Source organism: Triturus cristatus, chromosome 7 (assembly GCF_964204655.1).
Source record: "Triturus cristatus chromosome 7, aTriCri1.1, whole genome shotgun sequence".
In the NCBI taxonomy this organism is placed as follows: Eukaryota; Metazoa; Chordata; class Amphibia; order Caudata; family Salamandridae; genus Triturus; species Triturus cristatus.
Genome location: NC_140590.1, coordinates 149,531,760 through 149,553,542, shown reverse-complemented (window position 1 = coordinate 149,553,542; position 21,783 = coordinate 149,531,760). Strand labels below are relative to the sequence as shown.

General features: G+C 45.0%; 1 protein-coding gene across 2 annotated transcripts in view; it reads right to left on the bottom strand.

Annotated features, from left to right (window-relative positions):
* Positions 1-21,783, bottom strand: part of LOC146809072 (B-cell receptor CD22-like) — a 417,204-nt gene that overhangs the window by 89,834 nt on the left and 305,587 nt on the right. For both annotated transcript variants that reach the window (XM_085615878.1, XM_085615879.1), the window contains 2 exons: positions 16,507-16,600; positions 16,352-16,421 (listed from right to left, as the gene is read on the bottom strand). In XM_085615878.1, coding sequence (XP_085472004.1) covers positions 16,352-16,421; positions 16,507-16,600 — 164 coding nt within the window. The remainder of the gene's footprint in view (positions 1-16,351; positions 16,422-16,506; positions 16,601-21,783) is intronic.

Genomic DNA, 21,783 nt, shown 5'->3' with positions numbered 1-21,783 from the left:
CCTTCCAGGCATCTGACTCTCCTCTACTTTATGTCCCTCCTTCATGCCTCTAACATTATCTTCCTTCCTTTACTCCTTCTGTGCCTCTACCTCACGCTTGTTTTCTTTTCTCTCTCCATGTCTCTCTCTCGCCATTTCTTCCTGTCCCCTCCATGCCTCTTCCCCTAGCTTCAACACTCTTTCAGTCTCCTTTCGCACCTCATTTCTTGCTTCCTCGGTTTCCTTTATTACCCCTCCTTTCTTTCTTCTCTGCTTCCTTCCAGCTCCACTGCCTCCTTTTATCGCATGTGCCTGTCGTCCCATGTACAAGACGAGGCTGCGCTTTTCTCTGTGTTGCGATAGTTCCCCAGCAACTAAGTCAGGCATTTGATGGGAACATATGTCTAGCGTTTGCCTTGCTGCTGTACACAAAACTGAGCTGCACAGAGAGAACGGATACAGACAGCTATTAGGAAACAAGCATTGGCATAGCCGATAGGTCTCGCCTTTGGGACCTTATAAGTGTTTAGCTATGCAACAGTTGCATAACTAAATACTTATAAGGTTCCAAAAGTGAGACCTATTGGCTATGCAAAGTGATCGCGATCAAACATCAAAGTGGCCGCGAAAGTGAAAGTAATCGTGGTAAGGCGCGGCGCGCGCGCCCGCGCACATGCACTGTAGCTCTAGGCTGGCCTGGTAGCACTTTTTGGAGCCCTCTCAATAAGTCTCGCCAGACCAGCACATGCGCTGGGTCAGACGGGACCTAAAAAAAAAGGCCAAACAATCAAACTTTCCCCGTTAAGGGAAAAAAAAACCTGCCTGGCCAAACTCGTGAAAGGTGGTAAATACGTTGTAAATTGGCAGTGAGGGTAATAAAGAGCAGGCAGCCCTCTCATGCACCTAGTGTGGAGTGGGCCCTGCACATTCCTCTCTCTCTCGACCTGCCCCTGGGCTCAGTTTCTTGTCTTGCAAAGTGTGCTCTTGGGCTCACAAGCTGCAAGCTTCAGGCTTTGAGCATTTCACAATGCACAATAGTTTAGCCTATTGCTATCGCAACATATTGTGGGCTCAATGCAAACAAGAGGGCGTATTTCTCCTGCAAACAAAAAAAAGGCAAGAAAACCATGTGTGCAGGTAAGATTATTACAAACCTTGCTTGTACTGTAAAATGTGTACACTACAGTTACTAAACAATTTTATTCTGTAAAATATGGAGTATTTGTCATGTGTTGAAATATTTCAAGTCGACACATCACAATTGCATTACAAATGGTCTTGCTTCATCAACTATGCCTTTAAATGCACGTATATGTTTGGTGAGGCAGTGTGGATGAGATATAATGAAGAGATGAAGGCCAGGATAGAATTAGACACCACAAAATCTTAGGGCGAGATTGACCAAGAGTTATGGCTGCACAATAACGAACTAGATCAGTACCAGCTGCAGATGCAGCGAATGGGTTACCGTTCCTGCATGGGCCAATTCAAGGACGCCCTGATTAGGATTTGACAAGGAGGCATGAGCTGGAATTTTAACAATGGAAGCTGCAGTAGGTACAATGCAGGTTCAGGCACGAGTGCTGCAGGCACAAAGCTCTATGGGGCAGGCAGGAAATGGCAGGGGCACTGAAGGGGCCAATACACCTGTTAAAGTAGAGGCCTTGGAGCTATGGCTGCACTTAAACCCCGACACACCACCTGCAGAGAAGTTGAGGAGGAGTTATTCCAGAGGTGTTCCCATATACCAGGCAGCTTCGGAGAAGGAACTGGGCTGACAGCCTGGAGTTCGTCAAAGGACTGTAAGACATTCTGTGGGACAAATTGGGAAAATAAATATGGGCGGGAACAATGCTAGGTGCATTTTGGGAATTACCCATTGCGAATTTGATGATTTCCCTTTTGGGGATTGTGTGCAAGAAGACAAAAAGAGAATGCAGATTGATACACCACCTGTCCTGGCCTGAAGGCAACTTGGTCAACAACTACATAGCAGCGGGTGAGTGCTCATTGTGTTCTTCGTATATAAATGAGGCTACACATTTAGAGAGAAATTGCAGAGTAGGGGCAGCGATGGAGAAAATAGACATCGAACCAGCCTTCAGAGCTTCCGAAGTTTTCTATATTAGGGATTCAGTTTGAGAGAACATATTTTGTAGACATAGTCAGTCCATAGGCTGCTCTGTGGCATGTGCTGTCTTTGAGGCCTTCCCTACACAACTGGGAGGTCAGAACTGTGACTTCTGCAAAGTGCACTGCGAGGGCAGTGTGCCCTCCTACGGAGGCAAGTGTGTGTATTATACTTGTCTGCGGCCTACTCAAAAGTGGTTTCTTAAACATCATCCATACACATGGCCTGAAAACCTGATGATGCATTTGCATTTGGGAAAGAAAGTGGCTTCTCGTCTGCTACGGCAGGACCAGCTGCACGTCTTCTCATCTCAGAAAATGAATCAATCAATCAGGCGTTTATAAAGCGCGCTACTCATCTGTGAGCGTCTCAAGGAGCTGGGGGTGGGGAGGGTGCATCTCCGGATCAGTCGAAGAGCCAGGTCTTGAGGCTCTTCCTGAAGGTGTGCAGAGTGGGGGAGCGTCTGATGTTTACTGGGAGAATAACAACTACACTGAAAACTGGTGGTGATTCACCGTCCATTTTTAGATGCTGCAACTTAGAGCATGTGGTCGGTAATGGCAGCTTTCCAACACACTTATTTACAAATGCCTTGTCAAGCACACCAGGTTCTTCGGGGTGCTCATAGTAACTTAGCATATTAACCTTGGTGATCACGAGCTCTCTACTTGTGGGGTAGATTTGGGGAGGCATCTTTTCTCTGGTTGGAGAGGTAGTTTAGCGTGTTTATGCATCTGCTGCAGACATCTGTCTGTAACATGAAGGTAACAGAATCAAATCTTGGTTGGGCTCTCGGAGCATTTCGTTCTTCAGAGGATTATAGTGGAGTTGTACTGAGGTGGACAGTTTGCACTTTGGACTTGAAATAGAAACGTTATAAATGTATGAATGCATGCTTTTATTTGGTCACACTTCACAGCACAGTATTAAGTGGAAATCACCCCTGCCCCCACCCTTAACACAACTCTTTTAGTGCGCCTTAACCTCTGTTCTGTCAGATGTGACTTAAGAACCATCAATGATTTCAAGGTAAGAGGTCGAACAATCCTCTACCAAAACAAGATTTAATTACCATGAAGCACTGGAAAGCATATCAGTCTGAACCACTTGGTTTGTATATAACAAGTAAATATTGTTATGAGATACTTTAAGACAATAGAATTCCACAATATTACTCTATAAGGTGCTCCGTGCGTTACACATACTGTGCTTCACTCAGGCTACAATGGTAGGTGTGACGCCATGGTTGCACTGCCACTATAGAGAATGGCACAATAGGCGCTGTAGTCCCTTAGTGCCATCTAACTTCCAAGCCATTGGTACATTTTGTACCATATACAAGGGACTTATACACAATTTGGATATACCAATAAGGAGAATACCAATTCAACCATGGTTAAAGGAGGAGCAAAGTCACTTTAACACTGGTTAGCAGGGGTGAAGTGTGCAGAGTTCTACAGCAAGCACAAATATAGGGTCCGGCAAAAGGTGAAAAATCAGGGATGACCATGCAAAAAAGTTGGATTTCCTACAGGGCTTGTACTGGGTAAAGTAGTGCATAGCCTAATTGCCAGGTACCTAATGTCATTGCACTATACTGAAGTCACCTCACCCATCTACCATCTCTGCTTCAGACCAAACAGCACAAGCGGAGATAACTTATCTTCTCTCTGAGTATCCTTCATAAACAACATTACAAAGTTAACAATCGTCTGTGCACTTTTACAAACATTGTATGGCATATAAAATTCTCAATAACGCAACAGGTGGCAAGCGATAGTTTGGAGTGGTGGAAAAAGGGCAGAATGTTGCCGTGGAAACGGAGCTTAAGGACCATTAATGGTAATGTTGCCAGGGTGGTACCCAAGTATTCAAACTAAAAGTTATCCAAAAACCAAATGAAACTGTAATTTATTTTCAGCTGAGATTGGCAAACAATAACATAGTATTCTGATAGGGTACTGCTTTACTTTTTTCCAAGCAATCTGTCCCTACACTGTCCTACTTATTACAGATCTTACCTGCTCTTCACTAATATTATTGTTAATGTCACAGCGACTTGTAGAGCGCAAACAAATACACGAAGGGGTCAAGGCACTAGCAACTGAGAGAGAACATACATAACCCATAAAGTAATTGCTTAGTGAAAATCCAAGTTTTCAGTGCCTTCCTGAACTGGAGCAGGTTAGAGATAGATCTAATATGAAGGGGAAGTAGGTTCTATTGAATTGATGTGGTATTCGGAAAGCTCTTTCCACCCCAATTGGTTTGTTTAAATTTTCTGACCACCAGTTTCCCAGCTCCTGAAGATCTCAGATTTCTCTTTTGGCTGTACCCTCTGAAAGATTGTTTAAGGAACTCTGGGCCAGTTCCATGCAGACCTTTATGGGCAAGGCAAAGAGCCTTAAACTTAATGTCCTGCCTAATGGGCAGCCAGTGAAGACGTTTGATGGCTTGAGATGCTGATTTGTGTTTGGGAACCCTAGTTAACATTCTGGCCCCTGTATTCTTTAGAACCTGGAGTCTGTTAATCTGTTGCTGCTGCATGTTAGAGAATAAGGCATTGCAGTGATCTAATTTTGCTAGCAATAGTGCTGTGATCACTATTTCTTAGCCATTGATCGGGACAAAATTAAAAATCTTTTTGAGCATCCTTAAAATCAGGAAGGCCGAAGATGTGACCACCTTCACCTGTAGTCCAAAGGTTAGATGTTTGTCCATAACCACCACTAAGGTACTGACCTTGTTAACTGGGGTTGGAAGGGCACCCTGCTTTTCTGGCCACCAGGACAGGGCCAATAAAGAAGGTTATTTCAAAACAGGATGACCTCTGTTTTACTTAAATTAAGTTTTAAGCAATTGAGGTTAATCCATTTGTCAATGGCTGCCATACAGTCATGGAAATTTACACCCGTTTGGTTGTTGGAGGAAGACATAGCTACAACCAATTGGGTGTCGTCTGCATATAATTATAATAATCCACATTTGTAAAGTGTGAACAATCACCCGTAAGGGTCTCTAGGCGCTGGAGGCCGATCAATTAATGTCAAGCTCTGCTGTGTTAATTCTATGAACAATAAAACGTTCATTTCAAACAAATCCAGAAATAGGTCAAATAACTTGAGAATCTATTTTGGAACAAACACCAGAATCATGACGGCAAAAATAATGCATCAATGGAGTTCTTGTAATCACTACTTATGATTCAATAAACAAAGTAGAGTAGCAATAGTTAATGTAGAGATTAAGGAAACTATAATCCAACTGCATATTTTCTACCACACTCTTAGTTGATTTAATATTTAAAAAAAAAAAAAAAAACCTTGGGCAAGCGTGACCCCATTTTGATGGAGAACCAGAACTATAGTATTCTCAGTGAACTAACAAATGTGGCGGCAATCTTAGACTGTCTACCTTCAATCAAAACATACCATTTAGGGCATGGTGAACTAACTTTACATGCAGAAAGAAATAAAACAAATACACAGTATATAGCATGTTCAGTCCCAGATAAGTCATTAGTGGTTAATTGAAAAAAAGGGGGGCCAATAGTTTTTTTTTTTTTTGAAACATTTTTTATTGTTTTCATAGTATCAACTCAGTACAAGCCCCGCTACCCCCCCCCCGTCAAAGAGGATACTTCACATACATTGTTACCAGCCAATATCCGGGAGAATGAACTTCCAGCCCATGCGGGAACCCCCCCCTCCCTCCCCACCCCATGTCAGTGTGCCCCCTTCCGTCTTCCTCTCTCCTGATGTGCCCCTTCCCTGCTATAAATCAGGCATGGGTGCTCAACCTCCTCTAGGGAACCAAGGCTGTCCCTCACGCCTAGCCACACCCTTGCTTCCAGCCCTCCTGCAGTCTGTAGATACCATTACGCCATCATTCTGAGTCGCCACTACCACTATAAAAATCACCATGGGATATTCCACGTGCTGTGTTTGCGCTGGTGTCTGAATTTTCCTGCTTAGATGAACGATAGCCTGGCTTGGTCTTGTCAATATAGTGAAAGTTTATATTTGACATTTTTTTTGCATGGCGCAGTCTTGACAAGTGACTGGGCTTCTAGGCGCTGTTCAGAGGCTGGCCAGTTCGAGCCGTTTGTGTGTTGTGGATCATTCCAGAAGAAAGTGCAGAAGGTGTTGGGGAGTAGGAAGGAAAGAGGAGGGAAGGAACTTGACACACCAAAGGAAGCATGTAGTTCATGAAAACACACTGTTCATGTCAAACACAGACGTAATGTGTGTTTCCATTTCCCAGTAAGTTGCATTTAAGTTTACAGATCTCTTTCAGTTTGGGAAACAATGCATCATCAAAGATGGGAAAAGGGAAGAGGTCAAAATCAATTTGTTTTCTACAGTAGTTGATTCCGTGCTTTATTCGTTTTGACATTTCTTAGCTATGAAGCAAATGTTAGCTTTGAAAAGCCATTATCTCCAGCTCTTTCCTCAGCTTTTCGGCCATCCCCCTGACGTGTCGCTTTGGTTGTCTGCCTCAGCTCAGCATGCAGTAGCATTTGGCAAGTGAGTGGGCACTGTTTGCAGCTCAGTTTGACTGTATTATTCAATAGTGCTCCTGTAGCAGGCTTCACTATGGCATATTTCATTACCTATTCCTCTGTCAAAGTACAGTACGCGCCATGCTTGTTTATGTACAGGAAGAAGGGCAAACACAATCTTGGTGAGAAACTGCTGCAGCGGCATTATCCAGAACATAACCTCTGTCTGCGATTGTGTCACTATACCTATGCGTACCTGTTTGTGCAGTATGATATACGAGTGTATGCCAACGTGCCACTCACCCTGCAAGTGCTTATTTGTCCTTGGTGCAGTCACAGTGTCATGTGTGATTGTGCTGGACTCTTCTGTCGCTTTTAAGTGCCCTTGGTGCAATGTGCTGTGCGTGAGCGCGCAGTGCTGTGCTTGTGTGTGTGTGTGCCTGAAGCTGGGCTGTCGCACCCTGGGCCTGGCTCTCCCAGGAAGGCCTCTCTGCAACGAGCGGCATAGGACGCCATTGAACCCCGTTCCCATTGAACCCTGAAGAGTACACCGTCTGGCCACGCCACCCATGGGCGCACAAGCCCGGCTGCAGCTCTGCACACGTCCAATAAATAAGGAGAATTAATATGCGCGGAGGTGCTGCTGTCAAAGCGGGCAGCCTTTCAGATGGCGCTTCCCAATGTCAGGAAACAGGGAACATTTATTTATTTGTTAATATGGCGGTTGTGCAAGGGGGAGTGAGTTGCTGGCTACTCTACTTTCTATTACCTTCTGTGTGGGGCCAAAGCTTGACTTCCTGATCACAATGGCTTTGCTTTACCTTTGTCACTTTATTTTGCACTTTTTACAAAGAGAGGAACAGAGAGAGATGGAGCTAAGCAGAGCCAGAATGAGAGAGTGTGGCAGAAAGAGAGAGGGGCATAACGGGTATGTTGAGCTAGAGAGAGAAAAAGAGGGACATAGGAAGTAAGACAGATATAGGTATGAGCATACGTACACAGTTATCTCTACTATAATCAGACACTGAAACAGACCATTGAATGTTGGAATGTAAAATCTTGACCCGCTTTGGGGTAACTTAAAATTTTGTCTGCTACAGGAATTTTTAAATATGAGAGAATGTTACTTTGCTTTGGCAAGTCATGCATTGTAGACTGCACTTAACACACATGAAATGACACATGGGAGGCCTGCTTTGGCAGTGAATTGGATCTGGAATTTCTGAGTTTGAGCTGCATGGTCAATATTTGTGTGTCACTTTCATAGTTATTTAGACTGTGTTTCTGTTTTATACTGTTTCTGCCTACATATTGAGCCACAGTTTTGGTTGATTTTGATTGCAGTGGCTCAGTTTATTTGGTGATTCACAATTCCAATCATGGGTAAAACATGGCTTGTTGAACATAGATGAGATGTACTTGAAAATAATTGTTGGATTGCGTATTGCAGTTCAGGTTTTCAATTTGACAAATCTTTTTACTTCTTACCACCGAAATATGAGTGTCTTCCTGGTCGAGGACCACACTGCTTTTTCTCTTATCTGTCTTGTATCAAGACCCTGCTGGACTATGGGGTGAAAGAAAGCTTGAATAAGCAGCTACCTATGTTATTTGACATCTCTTTATTAATGTAATAACTGCACTTTCACAATTGCTTTATTAACCTTCCTGCGTTCTCAAATTTGCTTGAAAATGCACCATTTGTCCACTCGTTTTTCAAAATTTTCTCGGGGGGGGGTAATCCCCCCGAACCCCCCTTAGGTTGTTCGGGCTCGCTCGCTATGCTCGCTCGCTGCGGTGCAGTATGCCAATACTTTTACGCCCCACCACTTTCAAATGTCACCAGCCGCCACTGGAGGTTGCCAATCCAGTGATGAGACACGGATCTCTACACGGGGGGACAATAACTCCGCAGGTATGTTATGTTATGTTAATTAGTCTTCTAACGTGCACAGCTACTCCAAGGAGTGTCCCGGCGCGAGCATAGAGAAACTGAGAGCATAACCAAAACTCAGACAAAAAGATACGTTTTTAACAGTTTTTTAAAAACCACCGGATCTTCAACACTGCGAAGCGCCAGCGGTAGGGCATTCCAAGCCTGGGGTGCCAGAACGGCGACGGAACCACCCCCTAGTCTATGCCGGCAGAAGCGGGGAACCTTTGCCAAACAGAGAGTGGAGGAACGCAATAACCTCCCTGGGACATAAAAGGAGAACCGTTTCTGCAGATAGAGTGGCCCCAGGCCGTTTAGAGCCCGATGGGCAATAGTAAGGGATCTAAACTTCACCTGAGCCATCATAGGAAGCCAGTGGAGAGAGCGTAGGTAACCTCGCACGCTATTCCTTAAGGGCATCTCTCCCAAAAGGCGAGCAGCCGCATTCTGCACCACTTGAAGTTTATTAAGAGAATATGCCGGGATCAATATGCCGTACAAGTTCCACAGCCACCAAGAATCCCAGAGGGAGTTGGGGCGTGCCCAACCGCCGAGGGAAATGGCCACACGGTAGCTTAGCTCCGTCGCACCACTCCCTTTATCCATCCTGCATGACTGATCTGCCCCATGCCACTCAGACGGAAAGTGGGCTCGCCTAGTCCCTGAAGCGTGTCCGGCTCTCGGACGAAGAATTGGCCTGATCGGTGCAGGTACAGCACAGATATCCACCTGTTCCTGAGCATCGGAGGTATGGGGCGCAAGGAGGCACGCAGGCCCCCGCCTGTTCCCTGTAACTCGACGCCGCGGCTGCGGAGGGTCTACCAGGCCCATATGCAATCCGGAGGTGCTGCACTGCCTTTGACTGTCTCCGGCAGCCTCCCTGGTGAGTCCTTTGCCACTGATGCCCCCACGGTATACAGACTCGACTCCATAAGTGCCCCCCTCCGTCATTGAACAGACTGGCTTGCCACCCGTGGGGCCTTCTACGATCTCTGGGCCTAAGGCTGCCTGTGAGGGGGTGCCGGACGGAGAGACTCCCAGCCCAAGGGGGGGAGGAGCTGACCTGTGCATTACCCTAGCACCAAGCCGCAAGCCCACCACACACCGGGGGGGTAACGCCCTTACAGTGTCTTATTTCATCGGCGGCGGCTCTTTCACATTGTTGGTGCTTTTCCCCACCACCACCCCTCCTCCTATGTGTGGCGCACATTCTATGGCACCTACGTACCACTTGGGCTGGACTTAGCTGGCGAAACCCGACAGGCCGGTGAGGGGGGAGGCTCCCCCCTTTTTAAATTTTTGTATTTATTTTTTCCTCCCACATGCAGGTGGCAGTGAGTAGCTGGTTCGTCTAGGCCCAATCTACTTTGGGACACGCACAGCGACCTCACCATGGCAAGCGGTCGCAGTGGCCAGACCTCACACCAGGCGAAGCTGGAGAAATACGCCTGGCCGAAGGGCCAGGAGGAGCAGCAATCCACTCCCAAGACTGTTGGGACTCCACCAGACCCCACACTGCAGGAGATCCTCATGGCGATAATGACTGTGCGCACCTCCCTTGAAGAACTAATAGATACCGTCGCCACGGAGGTCTCCCAAATCTGAGCCGATATGCGTAAGATGGCTGAGCACGTCACCGAGATCAAGGTCACAACTAAGGGCCTCACAACTAATATTGACCTCCTTAAGCATCAAGTGGGCAATCTACAGTCTAATCAAGAGGTGCTCGAACAACAGCTCGACGACTACGAAAGCCGAATGCGACGCAACAACATTTGCATTTTGGGTGTTCCAGAGCGGGCCGAAGGGCAGGCCGCAGACCTATTTGTCGAAGGGCTGATTTTGCAACACCTTCAACCCAAGGGCCTGTCTAAGTACTTTTCCATTGAAAGAGCATATCGTGTGCTGGGTGGTCGCCCCAAACCTGGTGCACCGCCCAGGCCTCTCTTAGCACGTGTGTTTAACTTTCATGACAGGTACATTATCCTACCGACAGCAAGAGTAGCCCCGCCAATCATTATCGACAACAGTAGAATCACACTCTTTCCTGACTTTACGCAAAAGGCACAGGAATAACATCGCGGCTTTCTGGACGTGAAGCGAGCACTGCGTGACCAAGACATTACATACACAATGATGATCCCCACAAACTTGCGCATCATGTCTGACGGGAAAGCATGGTTCTTCACAAGGCCCGAGGATGCCTGGGACTGGCTCGATGGCTGGCGCACAGTTGGCAAGCGACAGCGCCTCTGTACCGGAGCCAACAGAGGCGAGAACAGACTGCGCTGGATCTCTGACTCCCCACCTGTCGCCACGTCGGGGGTGGAGGGATCGGCGACACAGAACCTGGCTATCTGAGCCTTCACATCAGCATCCCTTGCTTTGCCACTGTGCTCTATGTAGATTTGCAGCGTGATTAATCGTTGTTAGTGGTGCTAGATATCTGAGGGCAATTGTCCACTCTCCATAGGAGGTGATGTTTTCTACTGAGTGGTGTTGTTACTGCCTTCTTGGTGCCTAAACCAAGCATAGTGGGCCTCTGACAGGGCAGATCCATGACTCTGAATCGATACCCTGGGGAGTGGTGTTGGATCACGCTCCTCATCCTTTTACGTGTGGGCGATAGGCTCTCTGCAAGTTTGAGGAGGCGGGTGGTTCAATGCTCGCTGTGCAGGGAGGCAGGGTGGGGGGATGGAATGGGATATTTTGGGAAGGGGGTAATTGTTTAATTCATTTTATTACTGTTCATGTGTTTTGGTACTGGCGTTAAACCTATTATTCGCTCACAGGCAGGCAGGGCTCGCCACCTCAAGGCGGTGACCTCTATCACACGCACCGGAGATGGGGCGGATAGTGCCCCCACGCCCCCACGGACCCCATGACAGATACCGGGTCGCCTAGGGCACTCCACATACCTACATGGAATGTCAACGGCCTGGGGCACAAACTTAAGTGAGGGGTAGGACTTCAATACCTCAAGAGGCAAGCGATTGACATTGCTCTCTTACAAGAGACGCATCTCATTGGTAACACCTGCAAGGCACTGCTTCGCTGGGAGTATAAGTTGGTGGCACATGTGAGTTTCAGGTCTTGCTCCAGGTGGACCGGCATCCTTGTTTGTACACAGTGCCCTTTTATCCTACATAATACTTGGGTTGATGGCCAGGGCAGATACTCGGCGATTGCGGAGCTGTGGGAGGGGGTCTCCCTAACCGGTATTTCAGTTTATGTCCCCCCGGCACTTAAGGCCGCCACGCTATCAGACCTGGGTACTCTCCTGCTGGGTCTCCCGGCTGGTCTCCTGGTGCTGGGTGGAGACTTTAACCTTGTGGTGGATGGCTGAGTCTACCGCCGTCCCCCTCGCCAGGACCCGCATGCCGCCTCTTCCCCCCTCGGGGACTTTCTCCAAGCGTTTGGACTGGTAGATCTCTGGCTCCACTCTCACCCCCTGGAGCAATCCTTTACCTTCCATTCCGGGGCACACGGCTCCCAGTCTAGGCTTGACCATCTGCTCACACAAACTGAGGGCCTCTTCAACTTCACAGACACCAGCTCCCTGGCACGGTGTATCTCTGACCACTTCCCAGTCTTTACCCAGCTAATTCTACCCCATACACGACGTCGTCACACCCTTTCTATCAGCACCTGGTGCCCGAAGATTCCCCAGGTTAACAAGGCGCTACTGGAGGTGGTAGATCGTTATTTTAAGGAGAACACTCACTCTGTTCAATCCCCTGGCACGCTGTGGGGGGCTTTTGGGGTGGTCATCAAGGAACAGGGGCTTTCTCTCATGGAGGGCCTTAAAAAGGAAAAGACTGCTAGACTAGAGTCCCTAGAGCAGGAGATTAGGGCATTGGAGTACGAGGTGGCAATCCGGGATGACGAGCAGCTTGTTCACTCTTTGAGTATAAAGCGACTGACCTACCGACTACTAGCGACAGAAACGGTCAAAGCGAAATATACTGCAACCTGACACAGGGTCTATGAAATGGGTGAGGCCACGGGTAGGATGTTGGCTTGGTTGGAGCGGTGGGAGGCTCCTCAGTGATGGGTGTCTATTATCGAGGTGGACGGGGGTGACCTGGTGGACCAAATGTCGGCTGAAAATCATCAAGTGAATTATATTTTCCGCTGAATACTATTACAAAAAAAAAGCCGTTTCCTTCCAGCAGTAAAACAACTAAATTCATGAAGTGCCCTGAAGTCCTTGCCAAGTACTACTTGGAACTCAATGCATTAACAGTGATTGCGGGTGTAGTAGCCTAGGAAGGATGCCTGGAACTTGGTGCCCCTTTGACTGCTGTTCTGCTTTTAAAATACAGAGTTGTCAAAATTCAATGGGCTCCATAGGGCTCTGGGCCAGGTGCCTCTGCACCTGCTGCACCAGTGTTAGACTGCGTCCCCGCCCAGTTGGCAAATTTTGCCAGGGCGTGAGTTGCTCAGAGAATGAAGCACGGCCCCTTTTAATCCCACAAATTCTAAACTGATCACTGGCATAGAAAGTGTGCCCTGGTACTTACTGGACGAAAAGAGAACCCCCCCCACCACCCAACACATATTTGGTAGAAAAAAAAAGTATAATTAACATAATTAAGGTGCAGTAGGTCCCTTAGATGCACCGGTGATAGTGCCTCCCCCCGAAATAAATTAGTTTTCACAGTTCGACAAACATAACTCTCAGATATGTATTTTTACCGTGGAGAGGGGTGTACAGCAGCCAACACCAACACCGTGACGTCAGAGGCATGCTGGAGGTCAGGGGCGGCATGCTTCCGGTCCCAAACACCTGCTTGATAAGCCCGACTCAGCTGTCAGGTTTAAAGGGCCTCGGTGTTGTGAACAGTGACGCAACCGGAGCTTAACCACACTTCATTGAAGAGCCCCAAGAGCTGGTGGTTAAACTGGGGCAGCGGAGACCACAGGCGATCTGGCTTCAAGAGGACTGTGTAGGTCTCAGGACAGGCCGGTGCCTCTCGAAGTCTGGTAGGGCTGGGCTGAGTCCCTCGCATACCAGGTAAATAACTTGAAACAGAGTCACAATAACACCTGAATTTGGACATGCAGAGAAAAGAATCAAGTGGACCACCTGAGTCAGGGCCTATGAAAGAGCAAATTATTTGGCTGGGTTGATTAAATTATGTGTCAAGAAAAGGGGAAGTGGTATAGCATAATGTCACAAACTCTGTGATAGAATTATTTTGCAACAATGTCAGGGTAAACACCACACCACGTTAGTGCCAGTTTAATACCTGAATCCAGAAATTAGCAATGGACAGGTGATGAGTAAACCTTTTCCAAGGGTCTGCCTCTGTGCAGCATCACACCTGACACTTTTAAAGTAACTTTTAAACCATTCGAACAAAAAACATTTATTTTTGCGAAAAACCTACCCAACAATTGGTGGAATATGTGAAGGTGTGGTAAATCCTCAATTATGTGGGACATGGCCCTGGTTAGACTAACTGCTCCAGACATAGCATCAGCACAAGGACTTTCCTCTAAAGAGTTACCAGAACATGGCATTTATTAAATTTGTGAAAAAGTAATGTTATATTTGTGAGCTAGTATGCTAAATTAATTACTTCTACTTTACAATCTGAAATTTACACCCCTCGTGCGCACACCCCAGCAAACCACGCCCCATTAAGATGGTCAAACATGAGAAAGATGTTAGGGTGTCAAGGGTCAGAACGTTTGCCCTCACCCCTATCTCTGAAAAGAAGTGGTTTCACTTGAGTTTAGGAAGCTCCTGAAAACAAGTTTATTAAACTAAACCTGATGGTCACATTAGAGTGACGAAGAACGCTTCTAGACCCTGACGCTCCTGGAGTTAGAACTTTTCCAGGTCGTGTTTTACTTTATGTTCCAGTGCCCTGAAGTTGTAAATGGAGAATTAGCCACCAGGTCACATATCCTCACTAGTTAAGTCACAATAAAAAAACCCAACCAAAGTTAATTCACCACATTACTTCCTGGTAATAGGGTAATTTGACCAGGAATACGGTGAAAACATAAGCAGGCTGCACATTTTGGTGCATGGGTGAGAGGTGGAAAGCTGGCTATGAGCTGTTTGAGATGCGATAGAACAAGTTATAAAGAGCCTGTTGCAGCCAAGAAAAACACCCAAAAAGAAGAGGTCTGGCAGACATGCTGTTCTCTTATCCCCAGAGTGCCAGGATTCTAACATTGGTGTTCCCAGGTTCCTACAATCTTTGCTAATTCTTATCAGCATCACTTGTGCCATCACTTTCCCCAAAAGCCGAGGTTATGTGGGGACTTCGACCTAGGTTGACTGTGCCACGCTAAGCCCGACTTTTCAATGCAAATAGAGATTTATGTACTGGTATATTAGCATGACCTGCCTTGCTGCGCTAAAACAACTACAGACAGGGTCACTGGAATTATGCGATTCTGCAGCATAATTCCACTGTTTTCCACAGCTCGAGCCAGAAGAATGGTTCTTCGATCTCTTATCTTTATGGGGCCAAGTGTTTCTAATTAGGGCGGAGGCACGCGCCTCCGACCTCTCAAAGGAAAAAAATCTTGACGAAACCAAGATTTTTTCCTTTGAGGGGTCGGGGGCAGTGCGCTCCTCCACGCTAATTAGAAACACATGGCCCCATAAAGATAAGAAAGAGCTTCACGACAGCCGAGAACCAGACGAGCCTGTCCAACTGGCCCATCTGAAAAGGAGAAAGGGCAGTGGGTAAAAAACTATTTCCAATGACAGGCCACCGTTTAGCATAAACGGTGATGCAAGCCAATGGAAATGAGGAGCGGGGCTTCAAGTCCCCTTCTCAAATCTACTCTCTTGCAATATCTCTCACCCAGCGAGCAGCGTTTTGCGCTGCAACGCCAGGTGAGACCTAAAAACCAAGCCCAGGCTGTGCTTTTATGGTGGCAGGAATGAAGGCTAACTAAACAAACACAGCTCTGTTTTCAAAGTGAGCTTTAAAACAAACCTTAAAAGAATCACTAGAGCATGGCAACTCATTTCAAGGCAGCCTACCGTTGGAAATGGCCCTGGTGAGTGTGGGGAGGAGAAACAACATGGAGAGCAAGAGGTAGTATGAGTAAAGCAATGGGGGAAGTTGAATACTAGTGAAAGAGCAAGGAAACATACTATGGAGTACAAAAAGGAAATGCGATAGCTCCCCTAATACACGTAATGTCATCATGTAAAGGATACAAATACATTAATGAGAAAACCATGCAAATGAAATGCTCTTGGGTCAGACAAACACAAAAAGTGAGACGAAAGCCATTAACCCCTTGTGTGCCCCGCCCTGTGCCGGGCGTTGAATTAGCGGGCGGGGTTCATGACGAGATAGTCTCGTCATGGGCACAGTGCAACCGCGGCCCATGATGAGACCATCTCGTCATGGGCACTCAAGGGGTTAAATTAAGAACCACCAATTGAGTTAGAGAACAAAGCCATCCATTCATGAGCAAGGGGCTGACCCAAAGCCCACTATATGTATATTCGAAACAACAAGTCTGACCAACAGAGAGCTAAAATTGTCTATAGCCGAGACTTAAAAAAACAACATTTCATGTGAGTTTCTAACTACCCCTAAAAGACAGTGGCTCTAGAACAATGCCGCTCATTATTCCATTTCACATGAAAATGGGGGTTACACAAGTGGGAGTGGAAAAGGAGTCGCACAGGAAGTCCCAAGCATGTCAAATGTTGCCTCAATACATAAATGCTATTTTGCCCTGATTGGCAAGTACTATATGAACTCGTGGCCTATAGTTTCATTTCTCCTGACTAATGATACTACTGTACAAGGACTCTACTCACTCTGTTGTACCCAGTAGCTGTAGTGGGGAGTTTTTCTTTCACTGCCATTGTCACCTTTTTCTTTCTTCCCCTGACGAAGGAAAACACAGACATTGAGATGATGATGTATATCAGAAACCAGCATCACGGTTCCAGGTGTTCTGGGAGCACTGTACCTTATTATAATGAAAATCACGAGCAGGAGCAGAATTAGGAAAATGGCAGCTGCAACACCTCCAAGATAAGCAAACGTTGAGCTCTCAGAGGCGTCTGCAAAGACAGAAAAGGAATGTATTTCAGGTAAAAATCAAACTGATAAATACGTTGCAGATCAGGGCAGCTCAGTATGAGATGCCAAAATCAGTGAGATTTTCTGTGTCTTGCCAAACTATACACAACGATATTAGTATATCCTGACAACAGTGCAGGCTTGTGTTTCAACTACCTTCCTTATGGGAGTTGAGATGTAGGTTTAGGGCTTGTAGGTTGATTATACCAGCCGGAGAACTCCCCTTTTCTTAAATGGGGTCTAGAAAAAATATAAGGAAAGGGGAGAAAAGGTTTTTTTTTGTAAAGAAAACAATATATCATCCTCTATTACCCAAGTCCAATAAGTGGTAATCAGTTTGGCTAAATTCCACTTGATTTAACCTCTTCAGTCGGCTATCGTAAACATCAAAACTTCAGCGCCGCAAACTCGTGCCGTCTGTTAGTTAACTTTAATGCCAGCATGGCTGCGTGCGGCAGAGGCGTCTCGCTAATCAATTATAAATCTCTCTACCGTTTCTATCTACAGGTACGCCACCTTATCTAGTTCGTCCCTTTACCAGCTTCACTTACTTGGCAACGTGCGGCAGCGTCACGTTAATGGTCCTGTATACCCCTCAATTGGATGGGTAAGGTCCGTTAAGCCTTCACTTTTATATAGTTTTAACTAAGACACTAGGGTGACCAGATTCTCAAAACAAAAAACGGCGACAGGTCATAGACATAGAAGTAGGACTACGGTTTGCAGTAACCATCGACATAAAAGTAGGACTATTAGACAGCTGTCATAGACTTAGAAAAAGGACTATAATGACAGCTCCCTCCACAGACCGAGATGAAACATTACAGACGACAAATCAGAGGTCTTTTATTGGCAGTAACCATTAATTCCATTTAAACAAACTTTGCCTCAACATTTAATATAGTTGGTGACCACCCTTGCCTTGAAATTCCAAGTATGTTTTCTTATCAAATAAGTATATATGTATATTATGACTGTTAACTGTGAACAATAAAGAAAATCGCACAATTGAAGAGAAGTTTGCGCTCTTTTGTTTTCTTTGCGAGGAAGTGAACGAGTGCACTGCTATCGAGTAATATATATATTACCAAAGCAAAGTGGTCATAGCGGCGTGCACTATCTGCTGGTGCAAGCGTTGAGATATGACCAGTATCCCAGAGTATTTTCAAACAAAAAGGAAGGATGCTGCACTTCCGGAAGCTCATATTATCATGTTCTTTAATGAGCAAACAGCATTGCACAAACGCCACCAACACGTTTCAGCCATTGCGGCCTTGTTCACGGTAGTCTGTTTTCAATTACAAGTGCGTGCTTCTGTCTTTTATACCCTCAGGGGCTTTCTGGGACTCGTGGTTTTTATATGATATTGTTATTTCACCTTGTTGCAATTACTAATATGAAAACAAGTATTTCACTTTATTTCCTTTTCTTTTTCCTTTCTTGAGGCAACAGAACTGTTGCATTTATAATTCTTACATAAAGAGAGTGCATACATAAATCCAACTCGCCAACTGCTAACATTTTGAATAGGTCAAGGTGTATGCACCTCTTTCACATTTAGTTATTTTCACATCCATCATTCCGTTTGTTGTAGCCTTGATTGGAAAATTAGTAATTGCATGTGCTTTCAAAAACAATGCGCTGTCATTGAAGTCCCACAAAGAGTTTCCAGACCCTGCTCGCTGATTTTTCATTCAGTTTCAGGATTGCATTGGTATGAGAGGCATATTTTTCAAATGGACACGCACTCACATCTCCATGAGACTGTCCATGTTCAGCAGAGTTTCACAAGGCACCATAGAAGTCCAAGGCCAATCAGAACACCAGGGCCGATGGCTGGCACGATGACGTAGGTGGCGCTGCATTGTACAAGAGAAGGGAAATCCCGAGAGAAGGTGTGTCTCTCTTCAAAGGATTTCCCTTCTTGCTACAACGCTCACCTAACGTCACGCCTTAATCAGTGCAAAGAGAGCAGGCGCGTGCATGCTCAACCGAAACACCAATGAAAAACCGGGACATTTCTATGTTTAACCCGGACAATGTTTAAAAACCCGGACATTTCATTGACTTGGAGAAAAGTGTCGGGACACGGGGACACTTCTCCAAAAACGGGGACCGTCCGGGGAAAACCGGGACATCTGGTCACCCAATAAGACACACCTGTTTTAGTTTGAGGATACTCGCGTGAAGCGCAATCTTCTAAGAGGCGTGTTTCCATATAATGTCATTCCGGGTTGTTAATAGACACAGAAGACAGGTTCCGTGTAACATCTCTAGAGCTACCAACGGAAACCGCCATCTCGGAGTATGTTAATATTTGCCAATATTAGTCTTATTAAATCATCTCTATCGGATTTGATCATCTCTACATATATAAAAAGAAACTGTGTGATGGAACTATATAACTTATTAGAGGATTCGATATAGAAAATTATCTTAACGTTATGGAACTTGTAAATGCGATGATACTATCTATTCGTAGGCATCTAAAATAAAAAGTCAGTCTTTTTATGAGACTGGCTGTTCATTCCAGACTTAACCACTCTGTGTCTATAAAACATTATTGCCCCACTTATTTAGAGGGATGATGTAAGTTCTGACAAGGGATTGTATCCCATCTTCCAACATGAATATTCTCTATTATCTTATGTAATAAAGGACATCCAGTCCTCTCGAGAATTCAGGCCCTTATTGATAGTGTCTAACTTGCACATGTACCACTGTTCTCTCTGTTCTCTAATTATGTCTGTGTTGCCTCCACGTCTGTTCATCTTCATTTTTTTCAAAACAAGCAAGCGAAATTCATCGCATTTAAGGTTAGATTGGGTAAAATGGTGTGTTAGTGGTGCATTTTCCTTTCTGGTACATACTGCCGATTTATGTTCTAATAGTCTAGTACGCAGTTTGCGTCCTGTTTCACCCACGTAGCCTAGGCCACATTGGTAAATCAGGAGATAGACAACGTTTTTGCTCCTGCAATTATTGAACTCCTTTGGAGTAATTATAAAGCCATTGAATTCAAAGGTCTTTGCCACTATACATAGCTCGCAGATGGAGCAAGAACCAAATTTATGGTTGCCTACTGCTTTCGAGTAATGTATGTTGGTTTGCATTTTGTCCTCACTATCTTTATAAGTATGCACTAAAGAATTGCGCAGATTTTTATTGCGCCTAAAGGCAAACAGAGGTTTCTCTAGAGGTTGCTCTCTCTCGTCAGTGAGGATTTTCCAATTTTGATTTATAATGTTTTTGATTTGATTACTCACCTGGCAAAATTTGCTGACAAATATTATCTTATCTGTTGATTTCTTCTTGCCTCTCTCTCTATTCATGTCCAGCATATGTTCTCGATCGTAAAATCTGGCACGTTGAATGAATTTTTTACAAGCTCTTCGGGGTAGCCCCTATTACCTAACTTTCTTAACTTTCTCTTTAAGACTTCAGAGTGTGTATAAAAATCTTCCAATGTCGTGCAATTCCTGCGGAGATGCAGGAATTCCCCAATGGTAATATTGTCTCTTTGAGCCATGGGGTGATTACTCTCGTAATGGAGAAGTGTAATTTTATCGGTCGGCTTGGTGTATAGTTCTACAGCCAATTTATTTTCACTATTTTTTATACAAATGTTTTAAACGTTTATTTTGGTATTACTCCATTGGGATATGAACTTAAGATTGGGGTCAAGCCAGTAACATTAAGTAACCACTGATGTTTAAAGTTCTAATGACATATTCTTTAGTCTGCTGTATGTACTCTCGTTCTTTTTTAATCTGTGATTATTTTAATGAAAATGTATTTCTTTTGAATATGTCCATTATATGCACTGTAATTTTATCTAATTTTAATGTTGTTTGATATAACGATGCAACTGTTGGTTGATACACTGCAATAAATTGATGTATATTTTTCCATAAACACATTGTCTGTAGTGCTAGCCTTGGGCATATGCTTATATCTCCTAGTTTTATGAAAGAGGAAAGTATGAATGAGGGAGGACGTGGTGGTGTCTGACATATCAGTCTTCTGGATTATGGGTCCTGATATCAAGTCCAAATGAGCTCTTTTCTTTGATTCAGTGTTATTACTTTAGCCCTCCCCAATCATGTACTGACCTCTTTTACAGGTGGAGCAAGCTCTCCCTAGGTCAATGTTTTTTTCTCCAAAAAGTTCAAGATTTCCAATCCAATCCTTTTCAGTTCAGTGTCTTTCTGGTATGTTTCACCATCTTCTGTCTGCACATCATAGATACATTTTGCAATGAGACTTGTGCCATGGTGTGTAGGAAACACTGGGCCCCATTGGCAAACTGCATTTTGCAGTACTTTAGTAGTACTACAATACTACTACTAAAGTATTACAAAATACTATTCAGAAATGTATGAGTGTCAATCTCCACTGCCACCTCTTCTATCTTTTCTATGGGGAGATCCTTATACATTTCATATTTTGTAGTAAATGTAATACGGACCCAAGGGGTGGTTAAACATTTGTACAAACCTACTACAAAAGAGATGGGGTTAGGGAGGAGAAAGGATGGGTTATGGGGGTGTTTATGGAGGGGCAGAGACCAACCCAAAAAAGAGCAAGTCTATTTCTATTCACAAACTGCACTTCTAAAGTTACTAAAGCTAAAAGGACCCAAAACAGTATTGAATGAACGGTCATAAACTCGATTTTGAGTTATTTACGTTAGCCTGTCTGCATTTGGTCCACATTCAGCATGTCATTATCTTTCTCAAAACTAGTAAAAGTGTCAGTTCATCTAAACATTGACTTAGCTAACACACAAGTCTGTACAAGCTCCATGCTAACTACATTTAATGGTCTGACAGTGGATGAATAAAATAAACATGCAGTCTGAGTTGACGTATTTTGATCTTGGTTCATACTTGTTTTGTCTGGTTAATCAACAGTCCCCCATGTAGCCTAAGTCAGTGGTCAACCATAAAAACCCCATACATTGACTAAAAAGGTAGAGAGGCCTTTTAACACCAGATTATCACAAGTGGTCCTGCCAGATTGCCACAACTTCCATTCTTATGCTGTGAGTCGATGCAGAGAGAAGAGTAGCTGAACCCAGCTGATGTGTGTCTTCCTTCAGAGCGAATACTGTCTCTAACCTCGTCTGATAACCAGAGCTGATCTGCTGTCAACATGTATCCAG